Consider the following 13,321-nt stretch of genomic DNA (forward strand, 5'->3'; position numbering starts at 1 on the left):
TAGGTGAACCTATGTTACAAGGACAGTGAAGTAAAGATTGAAGAGGATTAACTAGGAGATGGCACATGAGAGTTCCAGAGCTCATAGCTACCATCGCCATGTCATTAGCTAAAGCCTACTTTGCATTTAATTTTAGCCAGGTGTTGCCATAATTAACTGAGTGAAAGATGAACTGTGTTTTGAAAATAAAGAATGTGTTTGGAGTCTGAGGAGTAGATGGCCCAAACTGAGCCATCTCCACCTCCGATGTCAGATATTTCAAAGAGAAATGGTGGTTCTCTCAGTGCAGCAGGGAAGGGAGAGAGAAGAGCCCCAATGGCTCTTGGTTATAATAAAATATCTGCAAATTCCCTTTCCATTCTTTCTCACTGCCTGGTAGCTGGTACTAGGGTCATATCCCACACACTCAAAATTCAGCTCATCTGGTACAATCTGTGTGGTAATAATAATGGTTGCTGGCCTGTGCGATTCTGGGGGTGGAACTAAATCTTGAGGTTATGAAAGAATTTGAGGGATGGAGGTAGCAGGGCTCACCTTTGTGGTGAAGTCAGGGGTCTCTGAAAAGCCAGTGGTCACTCTGACAGACCCACTGGTCGCAATACTTTATTCTGGATCTCAATCAAAGAACACAAGAGGTGACCTAATGAGTTGATCTGCAGACCAAGCCCACAGGATAAATAAGTTGGAAGGCCAGTTTTTTACTAGATACAGTAAGAGCTGGGCATTCAGGAGCAGTGACCACATTTCTTCCTTTGAAGACTCATGCACTGGGCAAGAACACTCAGCTCACCTAGGGGTTGTTTGGAGCCTAATCTGTAAACAATGGGATTGAGTTGAAGTTTAATGAGGTAGAGGTGGGGCTGGCCAGGCTAGCAAGTTGTCTCCGAAGATAGTAATTTCTCATCCACAGAAATAGAAACCCCGGGCTTTGCTTCAGTAGTCCTGTCCCATCTATAGACATATTTTTGTGGGTTTCCTAGGGCAACTTAAAGTACCAGAAAACAAATGGCTTAAAACAATAGAATTGTATTATCTCACAGTTCTGTAAGCCAGAAGCCTGAAAGTCAAGGTGTAGGCAGGGCTGCACTTGGTCTGGAACCTGGAGGCGAGAGTTCCTCCTTGTCCCTCCCAGCTTCCGGAGTTCACGGCAGTCCCTGTGTGCCTTGGTTTGTGGATGCTTCATTCCGATCTCTGTGAGCACATGGCTGTTTTCTCACTGTGTGTCTGTCTCTCACCTTGTCTTGTAAGGTCACTAGTCCTATTGGATTAAGGGTCTACCCTACTCTGGTATGACCTTACTGTACTGTACTACTTATATCTGCAACAACCCTATTGCCAAACAAGGTCACATTCTGAAGTAGTGGGGTTAGGACTTCAACATACCTTTGGGGGCTGTTATGGGGCGCAACTTAAGAACAGACCGATCACCACTGAGAAGTCCGAATTTGAGAGTCTTTATTAAGCTGGCCAGCTGACATAATGCCCCCAAAAATGGCTATTGGGAGAACAGCCCCGACCACAGGGTTGTAGGGGTTTTTATACCAAAAATTACATCAATCATAAGTGATTCAAAATTACAAACTAACATCATGAGATCATCAACAGAGGGGGAAGTGGATCAAAATGACCCTTACCTAGGTACAAACTAAAAAATGATTACTAACACCGACACAATCACTGTTCACATGGTACATTGTTTAGGAGCAATAGGAATCAAAAGAGAGCAATTTTTCTTTACATAGGAATTGTCATTCTGTATTGTTAACATGTCACACTAAGTAACTGATGATGGGTACAGAGGCAGGGTATTCCCATGGGAGAAGCTTATTTCCTACATAACATGGAGTCTTGGAGCAAAATGCAGTCTGTTTAGTCATTTCCCTTAGAGTCTGGCCTATAACATTCTCATGGAGTCAGATCTGACAGCCCATCACACCACCACCGTCCAAAAAATTGAGGTATATTTACATATTGTATAAAACAAAATGGTATGTGACTTTGTGCCTTTTTTAAACACAAGGCTTCATAATTTGGCCTCCATTTTATTTTTCTTGATTAATTTGCTTTTCCTCTCATGTACCATAATGAGCCTTACAGAGCTGTCCCTTATTTTCACGTTCTCTAAAGTGCTGTGTTTTTTAAGGCAAATTTCTCCTGGGCTGGAATGGATTTAGCTGGTATAAAGAGACCTCTTTCAAGACCCAGCTGGTTCTTTTAAGTTTCCTCCCAACACTCTTAGAGAATGCAATTCTTTTGAAACAGTTTCTGTGGTTCTTTTTTCATGTTCGGTTATCGTAGCACTTGTGCGTTCCTCCTCCAAGTCAGAGTTGGGGTGTGGTGTAACTTTCTGCAATCCAAAAGTATGTACCCCAACGCTGGACATACATAGGTACTGAATAAATGTTTGCCGTCAATAAGTGACAACATGCACATGTGTATTTCAGAGTTTCACAGTGCGCCCACAGGATTTCATTTAACCCTAACTCCATAAAACAGTAGTTACACCACCGTAGCATTTCTATTTAATGTGTGGAGGCTGAGAGGTTTAGCATGTTGCCCCGCGCCACCGAAACGGAACTGGAGTTGGTCTTCTGACTCCAGGTTCCTGGCTCTGGACACGACTCAGCTCCTGCAGGTCTGCACGACTTGGCGCTGCGACTTGAACCTGGTCCAGGTGCAGCGATGCTCTGGGCCGAGCCCAGCGGGGGACTGCGTCTCCCAGACGGCAGCGGGGCGAAGCCTCAGACGATTGGCTGAGGCCGAGGGCCAATAGCCCTACGAGGGGCGCGTGCAGACCAATCGCAGGCTGGAGGGGGCGGGTCCTCCCGCGCAGGCTGGCGCGAGCGAGTAGCGGTGCTGGAGGAACCTCCTGGCGGGGCTCCGATCCGTGTCCTCCCGCGACCTCGCTGCGGCCCCGCGGGCGCCGAGGACAGCCGGGTGACGCGGAGGCGGCAGGTGCCCGACAGCCGTCGGTAGCCGCGCGTGGGTCCCGGGCCTGGCTCGCCCGCTGGCCGGCGTCGCCCGCGGCCGTCACCTGTGGAGAGCGCGGCTGCCCCGCCGCGCCGCCGGCCGCGGAGGGGACTCGGCGACATGTGCCCCGCGCTGCAGGACCTGCCGCAACCCGGTAAGGCGGCGACCGGCGCGCCCGCCGCGGCCCGCCCCGGGCGGCCCCTTGTCGCGTGCCGCTGCGCCCACGGCCGCCCGGGGCAGGAGACCGCGCGGCGCGGCGCTGCTCGCCGTCCGGGCACGCGCCGTGGCGTAGGCCGCCGCGGGGCTGGCGCGGCGCCGCGGGCGCTCTGGCCGGCCGACGGCGAGCCCTGCGGGCGGGCGGGACGCAGGCGGCGGCGCGCGGCCGTCTAACCCCCGGCCAGCGTGGCTTTCCGCGCCCGCGCGCATTTCGGCCGACTGCGACGCGACGCGAACCCCCAAGCCCCAGGGCCAGGCCTGCGCGTCCTTCTCGGTTCTCCTTTTTCTGTTTTCGCAGTCCTGGGTATTGGACCCAGGCGCTCTCAGGCTTAGCCACGCCCCGGCCCCTTGCTGAGGCTGGCTTACGACTTTGGGATCCTCCGGCCTCAGCCTCCCCAGTCACTGGGGATATAGGCGGCAGCCACTCCGTCTTCTTCTCCGAAGTTTTTAAAAGTGTCGCGCGTCCGCGACTAGGGGGTCGTCAGGGGTTCCAAATAGACCAGTAGGGCCCGCTTCCAGATGCTCCGGGACGGGGAGTGGTCTCCGAAGGGGTCCTGATGGTGCCGGCTCCGGGGTCAACAAGGAGAAGATGCTAGATATGCGCAAGAACAGACTGTAATTTCAGCTTTGTAATGAACTCTGGGTCTCGTAATTTGTGGGCAAATACAACATAGAAATGTGTGAGGTGTGTGGTAAGAGATGTAGAAGCAAGAGAATTAGTAGGGACAGAGGAGTAACTGTCCTGTGACAGTGAGGATCTTCAGCTCCGGGGGATGAATACTGAATCAGTAATCCAGAAGGAAGTTTATCAGAGGGTAGGTGGTGACTTCATTGAGTGTGAGATCCTGATAAATGGACCTAGTAGAAATGTGGTTGAAACTAGTGGATCTGTGAGAAATACAAAACTGGTGCTTTAAAATAAGACCTGTCTCCAGCTGGCACTCCTGTAATCCCAGCAAGTTGGCAGGAGTATTGCAAGTTCAAGGTCAGTCTCAGCAACTTAGTGGGACCCTCAGCAACTAAGCGACACTGACTCAAAAAAAAAAAAAATTAGTAAGGATTGGGTATAGTAGTAAAGTGCCCCTGGGTTCAGTCCCAGATACCAAAAACAAAACCGAAAGACCTCTCTGAAAGGGGTATCATAGTTATTTGAATAATCTCTTACTCATGACTTTGGGCTTCTTCCTCTCCATGTATTTTAAAAAAGGAAATAGAATTGCCCCCTAAGCTGATTGTAGGTAATAGCAGCAGCAATATGTCTCTGAGTATTTAGAGTATTTTGAATAGTGAGTAATCCATTTTTTTAAATATAGAAAATGACAGGAAAATTGTCTAGTGGGTCTTGCCCAGTCCCCTCCGAGGCTGTCTTCTGCTATTGAGCACTGTAAAGTTGAACCAATCATAGGGTCCATTAAAGTGCTCTGAGCCAGGCCTGTGGGCCTAGAAAAGACCTTTCATGTATTCCTGCTTCTGTGTATGTTAGGATTCCAGTCAGGTTTTAACTTCCTAAAACCGTTAGTCACTTCTGTGCAGTCTTTTCTTTTTTTCTCCTGCTTTATATTTCTTTAATAATATTGAGTATGTGTATATATACATACATATATGTATTTATACAATATATACACACATACCATATATTATATATATATATAATATGTGTGGTGTGTGTGTATGTATATATATTTATTTAGTTTTTTGTAGAGGAACACAGTACCTTTATTTATTTTTATGTGGTGCTGAAGATCAAACTGAGTGCCTCACACAAGCTAGGCAAGCACTCTACCACTTAGCTACAACCCAAGCCATAATGTTGGGTCTAATAAAACTGTTTAATTGAAGAACTGGGAATTCCTGAATCTCAAGGTTGGGCCTTAAGGCTAACTGTCTGTGACTTCAGATCATGGTTGTGTCCCCTGGGGCAGGAGTCTGATAGGCTCACAACTACTTCCTGTGTGAAGATTTCAACCACAGCTTCTAAAGGTTTCTTGGTGCTACTATACATGTTATTTGGAATTCAGTCGATGAATGATTTTTTTAAAAATTTATTTATTTTTTTGCAGTACTGGGGATCGAACCCAGGGCCTTGTGCATGCAAGGCAAGCACTCTACCAACTGACCTATCTCCCCAGCCCCTCGATGAATGATTAATGAAAGAAAAAAATGAGTGATTCAGTGAATCGATATCAGCTTAATCCTTCTTGGGCTTGTTAAAATCAAAGGGTGAAATAAAGTATTTCAAAAATGGAATACTGTACAACAAAGCGATGCCCTTGTAGCAAGTAAGTGCAAACCAGGAAATTAGGAATCCAAAAATAAAAGTAAGTATCTTGAGAGGGACTTGTAGGGCAGAAATAAGATAAACATCATTACCCTATGTACATGTATGATTACAGGAATGGTGTGACTCTACATCGTTTATAACCAGAGAAATGAAAAGTCATACTCTATAGGTGTACAATGAATCAAAATGCAATCCGTAAAAATAAAAAAGAAAGCATTGGGTTCATTTGCTTATAGTGCAGACAATAAGAATGTTTGTTTTCTTGCTGTTTATCACAGTGGAAACAGAAGTCCTAAGAAAATCAGGCCTATGTGAGATCATTGTATCTCTAGAGGTGTATTCCTGGTGCTGCAGTGTATTACTTACATTATTAGGGGTTTATTAGCTTATGACTTCATCTTGCCATTCTTTAGGATAGTTCTTAAAGGTGGTCCTATCTGACTTACCCACTTAAGTATCTTATTGGTGCTGTAACCAGTTAATTCCATGTTTTTTTATTCTTTGGAACACTTGCTATAACTCAGAATATGAGCTAAAAAATAAAATATTAATGACAGAAAAAAAGAAATCCTGTAAAATACATTGGCTAGATTATAAAATACTGTGTGATCTCTTTGGCTCATTAGCCAAGAATCTTTCTTGGAACTCTGCTCTACAGTAGTGGTCTGTATCCACATACATATATACATACATACATTAAACACAAAAATATTTCTGAGATAGTGTTAGAACCAATCAGTTAAGTGGGAGAACTGCAAAACTATACATTCCTATCTTTACTGTGAAAGGAATTTGGAAGAATCTGTTCTGTTTAGGACCTGACTGGTCCTAAAATATACAGAATGTTCTAGACCTAATTGCAGATAAATTATTACTTTGTTTTGGTGGTGTTTCTTCAATGAAGAGTAACATTCCAATGAATGCTCATTGTGCCAAGGGAAAGTTGGCCAGGGGCCTTAAGAACTTAAAAGAAGGTTAGAAACTGGTGAGTTAGAATGGAAATTAGAAGCCAGTGAAAGATAACCTCCCACTGGAAAAGCTGAGCTTGGAATATTGAAGGACAAGAATAGTGGACAATTAGATCAACAACTCAGGAGGAGGACTTATTTTCTCTAAATGGGAAATCTTATATCCCTAAAGGAAAAATAAGCCTGTGGTTAATGTAGAAGCCTGTTGCTGTTGAGACAGGAATGGCATATTTTCAGGTTTGGAAATGAGCATTAACCTGGCAGAAAGAAGCCAATACTCAGTGAAGATAATTAAGTGACAATAATTTCAAAACACTTCAACCTATAATATATCCAGTTGAATTCCTTTCTTAAAACAATATAGCTGGATTCACCCTGAAATGAGACCCTTGTGAGTTTAAGTGGAGACTGTTTCACCTCTGAAATAGGATCAGCCTGCTTTCCTCTTTTTTTTTTTTTCCTTCATTTTTTTTATTATTGTAAACAAATGGGATACATGTTCTTTCTCTGTTTGTACATGGCGTAAAGGCATACCATTTGTGTAATCATACATTTACATAGGGTAATGTTGTTTGATTCATTGTTATTTTTTTCCCTTCCCTCCACCCCTCCCACCCCTCTTTTCCCTCTATACAGTCCTTCCTTCCTCCATTCTTGCCCCCCTCCCTAACTCTAACCCTAACCCTAGCACTAACCCCTCCCACCCCCCATTATGTGTCATCATCCAATTATCAGAGATCATTTGACCTTTGGTTTTTTGAGATTGGCTTATCTCACTTAGCATGGTATTCTCCAGTTTCATCCATTTGCCTGCAAATGCCATAATTTTCATCTTTCTTTATGGCTGAGTAATATTCCATTGTATATATATAGACCACAGTTTCTTTATCCATTCATCAATTGAAGGGCATCTAGGTTGGTTCCACAATCTGGCTATTGTGAATTGAGCAGCTATGAACATTGATGTGGCTGTATCTCTGTAATATGCTGATTTTAAGTCCTTTGGGTATAGCCAAGGAGTGGGATAGCTGGGTCAAATGGTGGTTCCATTCCAGGTTTTCTAAGGAATCTCCACACTGCTTTCTAGAGTGGCTGCACTAATTTGCAGGCCCACCAGCAATGTATGAGTGTACCTTTCTCCCCACATCCTCGCCAACACCTGTTGTTGCTTGTATTCTTGATAATTGCCATTCTAATTGGGGTGAGATGGAATCTTAGGGTAGTTTTGATTTGCGTTTCTCTTATTACTAGAGATGTTGAACATTTTTTTCATATGTTTGTTGATTGCTTGTAGGTCTTCTGTGAAGTGTCTGTTCACGTCCTTAGCCCATTTGTCAATTGGGTTATTTGCATTCTTGGTGTAGAGTTTTTTGAGTTCTTTATAGATTCTGGAGATTAGTGCTCTATCTGAAGTATGATTGGCAAAGATTTTCTCCCACTCTGTAGGCTCTTTCTTCGCATTGCTGATAGTTTCCTTTGCTGAGAGAAAGCTTTTTAGTTTGAATCTATCCCAGTTATTGATTCTTGCTTTTATTTCTTGTGCTATGGGAGTCCTGTTGAGGAAGTCTGGTCCTAAGCCGACATGTTGAAGATCTGGACCTACTTTCTCTTCTATAATCTGCAGGGTCTCTGGTCTGATTCCAAGGTCCTTAATCCATTTTGAGTTGAGTTTCGTGCTTGGTGAGAGATATGGGTTTAGTTTCTCTCACCACTGGACAGATCTTCCAAACAAAAATTGAACAAAGAAACCATACATCTCAATAACACAATCAATATATATAGAATATACCATCCAACCAAGAGCAAATACACTTTCTTCTCAGCAGCACATGGATCCTTCTCTAAAATAGACCATATATTATGCCACAAAACTAATGTTAGCAAATACAAGAAGATAGAGACACTACCTTGTATTCTATCAGATCATAATGGATTGAAGTTAGAAATAAATGGAAGAGTAAAAAACAGAAACTATTCCAACACCTGGAGATTAAACAATATGCTATTATATGATGAATGGATAAGAGAAGATATCAGGAAGGAAATTAAAAAATTCTTAAGAGGTAAATGAGAACAAAGAAACATCATATCAAAATCTCTGGGACACTATGAAAGCAGTACTGAGAGGAAAATTTATTTCATGGAGCGCATTCAATAAAAGAAGAAAAAATCAACAAATAAACGACCTAATACTATAGCTCAAAGCCCTAGAAAAAGAAGAACAGACCACTACCAAAAGTAGTAGAAGACAGGAAATAGTTAAAATCAGAGCTGAAATCAACAAAATCGAAACAAAAGAAACAATAGAAAAAATTGACAAAATAAATATTTGGTTCTTTGAAAAAATAAACAAAATTGATAAACTCTTAGCCACACTAACAGAGAAGAGAGAAAACCCAAATTACTAAAATTCAGAATGAACAAGGAAATATCACAACAGACATGATTGAAATACAAAACATAATTAGAAACTATTTTGAAAATCTCTACTCCAAAAAATAGAAAATTTCAAAGACATCAACAAGTTTCTAGAGACATATGAATTGCCTAAACTGAACGAGGAGGACATACACAATTTAAATAGACCAATTTCAAGTAATGAAATAGAAGAGGTCATCAAAAACCTACCAACAAAGAAAAGTCCAGGATCAGATGGGTTCTCAGCCGAGTTCTACAAAACCTTTAAAGAAGAGCTCATTCCAGTACTTCTCAAAGTATTCCATGAAGTAGGAGGGAACCCTCCCAAACTCATTCTGTGAAGCCAATATCATCCTGATACCTAAACCAGACAGAGACACATAGAGGAAAGAAAATTTCAGACCAATATCCTTAATGAACATCAGCGCAAAAATTCTCAACAAAATTTTAGCAAATTGCATACAAAAACATATTAAAAGGGTAGTGCACCATGATCAAGTGGGTTTCATCCCAGGGATGCAAGGTTGGTTCAACATCAGGAAATCAATAAATGTAATTCACCATATCAACAGACTTAAAGTCAAGAATCACATGATTATTTCAATAGATGCAGAAAAAGCATTTGATAAAATATAGCACCCCTTCATGCTCAAAACACTAGAAAAAATAGGGATAGTGGGAACATTCCTTAACATTGTAAAGGCCATCTATGCTAAGACCTTGGCCAATATCATTCTAAATGGTGAAAAACTGAAAGCATTCCCCCTAAAAACTGGAACAAGGCAGGGATGCCCCCTTTCACCACTTCTATTCAACATTGTCCTTGCTTTCCTCTTGATTCGGTGCTTCATCTAATGCTGCAGAGTTACGAGTGCATCTTTTTTGAGCTACACACACTTCTCCCTATTGTGAATTAAAACTACCCTAAATTCCTCCTCCACATCTTTTGTTCCTTTTAGTCTTTATTTTTACTTCTTATTTATTTTTATGGTACTGGGGATTGAATCCAGTGAGGCTTTACCACATCACCCTTAGCCCTTTTAAAGTTTTTTATTTTGAGGGACTGGAATTGTAGCTCATTGGTAGAGCACTTGCCTAGCCCATGTGAGGCATTAAGTTCGATCCCCAGCACCATAAACAATAAATAAAATAAAGGTATTGTGTCCATCTACCACCACCACAGCAACAAAAATTAAAAAGTTTGTTTTATTTTGAAACAGGATCTTGCTAATTTCCTGAGGCTGGACTCGAACTTGGGATCCCCCTGCCTCAGCCTCCCAAATTGCTGAGATTATAGGCGTGTACCACCATACCTGGCTTATCTTTCCTCCTCTTCCTTCTTCTTCTTCTCTCTTTTTTTTTCCCTAAATCGTGCCTTTTTTTTTTTTTTTTTTTTTAGTTGTCGATGGACTTTTATTTTATTTATTTATATGTGGTACTGAGAATCAAACCTAGTGCCTCACACATGCTAGGCAAGCACTCTATCACTGAGCCACAGCCCAGCCCTTATCTTTCATTCTTTAAAGTCAGATTTTACTTTCTTTAAAGGAGGTATGAAGAACACACTGCAGGATGAGATTGAAGCCATTCTGCGGGAGAGGATTATGGTGCTTGATGGCGGAATGGGGACCATGATCCAGCGGTACAAGCTAAGTGAAGAAAAGTTCCAAGGTCAAGAATTTAAAGAACATGCCAAGCCACTAAAAGGCAACAATGACATTTTAAGTATAACTCAACCTGATGTCATTTACCAAATCCATAAGGTAATTTTTCCAGGTTCTTATACATTCATTCAAGTTGTTTCATGCCAAGGTCAACACTGCTGTGTGCTCTGGAGAATATAGAAGAAAGGTGATTTATTCAGAAAGCTTGTGTTGGATACCAAATAAAAGTTGTATACTGTGTTCAGTATTTGGGATAAGCAGATGAGAAGTAGTTGGGTTTTATGCTTTTGAGGCAAACTCCAGTGAAAAACCCTAAAATTCTGGACAATTTAAGGGTTCACTTCCTTATTTACTAATGTCACTGCCATAGCTCTTATGAAGAAATCCCAAAAGTTGGTGTCTTAGTTGATTGGGCTGCTATGACAAGTTAGACTGGGTGACTTAAACAATGGTATTCATTTTTTCACAGTTCTTGGGATTGCGGTGCCAACAGGTCGGGTGCTGCACCCTCTTGGGTGCTAGGCCCTCTTCCTGGTTCATGGATAACCATCTTCTCATTGTGTCCTCATATGGTGGACAGCAGATGGAGAAAGCAAAGTCTTGTGTCTTATAAGGGCAGCTATGTTATAAATATTGCTGTACCCCTAAGAGTCATCTGTTAAATCTTAATGGCCAGTGTGATGGTGTTAAGAGGTGCCCTTGTAATAGAGGCCAAAGGGAACTTGTTCATCCTTCTACCATGTGAGGGCAGAGTGAGATGTTCTCTGTGAACCAGGAAGCAGGTCCTCACCCATTATTAAATCTCACAATAGTTATCATTCACATATTCTAGTTTATTTTTCATCTAGTTTTCTAGTGGGTCAGTCACTCTGGAGGCTGAGGCAGGAGGATTGCAGGGTCAAGACTAGCTTTAGCAACTTGAGGCCCTCAGTAACTTAGCAAGACCTTGTCTCAAAATAAGATATAAAAATGGACTGGGGTAATAGCTGGAAGTATAGTACCCCAGGGTTTGAACCCTGATACCAAAAAATAAAAAACAACAACAATATTTTGTCTAGTTTTTTTATGCATGGATTTTTGAAAATTAAGTTGAATTTTATTGCTGAATATTATTTTATAATTTGTAGTTTTTACTTATATACCATTAACATGAAATATTCTGAAACATGGCTTTATAATTTCATCATAATCTGTTCTTTGCATATATTATTAATTAATTAATCTCTTATTCCTAGGCATTAAGGTTGTTTTTCATTTTTCTTGTCTTTGTTAAAAAATTGTTTTAATTCATTCTTATAAAACAAAACTCAATGATAAGAATAAATTTCCATCAGCTACTCCACATAGCTACTTTTCTCCCAGAGATGACCACTCTTAGTTGGTCTCTGTCTTTCCAGACCCTTTTGTCATAATTTATATATTTATTTATGTATTATGAGTAGAAGCTGGTAGTATGTGTATTTGTTTTTATAGTATCATTTTTATGTATCCTTCTGTTTTCTTTCTTGCTTTCTTTTTTTTTTGGTAGTGGGGATTGAACTCAAGGGAATTTTACCACTGAGCTACATCTGTAGCCCTTTTTATTTTGAGACAGTTTCTCCATAAGTTGCTTAGGGCCTCAGCTAAGTTGCTGAGACTGACCTCAAATCTGTGATCTTCCTGCCTCAACCTCCCAAGTTGCTGGGGTTAAATGTGTGTGCCACCACGCCTAGCTTTATTTTGTTTTTCTACTGAACAATATTTTGAAAGATCTTCATATGTAGGATATGTAGATTTAAAAAAAATTTTTTAAGCTATCACATGGCATGTAATAAAATAATATGATTTATTTAGCTGTCTCCCTGTTGACAGTATTTAGATGTTTGTGACTTATCATTGTTAAATAATTATGTTTATATTGGTTTTCCTTGCCCAGGTTTTCTGCAAACATTGTTTCATCAGCTTAGGAAGGATTGAATTTACTTATTGTTGGAAAATCAAGGTGGTTGAGAGCTTCCAGGGCATTAGATTGAGATCGAAATGGAATCCAAACAGTGAATGGGTTTCAAACAGGGAGAATAAACTGTAGGGTACCAGACTCCTCAAGGTTCCAGTAAGGGTGCAGGTCTGGGCCAGAGTGAATAGGAAATGTGGACTGAAAAAAAGAGACAGAATTTGAGATCTCACTGATGGTGCAGTTAACTAGATCAGGGTGTGCTGAAGCAGGGAGAAAGTAAGGGATCAGAATCAGCGTTTGTTGAGTGCCCAAGATGTGCCAGACACGTGAAGTGTTACCTTGTATTATACAGCCATACTGATTGAAGAAGAGAGTTATAGTACTCTCTGATGAGGAGACTGGAACTGAGAGTTGAAGGAACTTGACTGAATTTACATAACTTTAGTGTGTTAACTTTATCTGAATATAAGTTCTGTGCTTAAACACATGCCTTTCTGTGAAATCCTCTTACCTTCTTGCATCTCTAGTTTTTGACACAATGCCTTATTCTTGGTTAAGTGGTCAAAAGGTAGTTGGCAGAGATGGTGATGAAAGGATGTGTTTATTGTTGGGGGACAGGGGTTCTGAACTGAGAACTGATATGATTGTGTTGTTGCAGGAATACTTGCTGGCTGGAGCAGATATCATTGAAACAAATACTTTTAGCAGCACCAGTATTGCCCAGGCTGACTATGGGCTTGAACACTTGGTAAGAATTCTACTTTTCCTCCCGTCTAAGGTGCTTATGAGCTTTTGCCGTGTTGGTCATTGTTAGTAAGAAAACTGCTTGAAGCCACGGAGTCAAGCTAATGGCTTGTTTATGTTGTTT

At 41.5% G+C, this 13,321-nt stretch overlaps 1 protein-coding gene across 1 annotated transcript in view; it reads left to right on the forward strand.

Moving 5' to 3' along the window:
- The first annotated feature begins 2,824 nt into the window (after positions 1–2,824).
- Mtr (5-methyltetrahydrofolate-homocysteine methyltransferase) overlaps positions 2,825–13,321 on the forward strand; it is a 95,700-nt gene continuing 85,203 nt past the window's right edge. The window contains exons 1-3 of the mRNA XM_047520412.1: positions 2,825–3,124; positions 10,402–10,616; positions 13,112–13,201. Of these exons, the coding sequence (XP_047376368.1) occupies positions 3,091–3,124; positions 10,402–10,616; positions 13,112–13,201 (339 nt within the window). The 5' untranslated portion in view covers positions 2,825–3,090. The remainder of the gene's footprint in view (positions 3,125–10,401; positions 10,617–13,111; positions 13,202–13,321) is intronic.

Source organism: Sciurus carolinensis, chromosome 12 (assembly GCF_902686445.1).
Source record: "Sciurus carolinensis chromosome 12, mSciCar1.2, whole genome shotgun sequence".
Classification (NCBI taxonomy): Eukaryota; Metazoa; Chordata; class Mammalia; order Rodentia; family Sciuridae; genus Sciurus; species Sciurus carolinensis.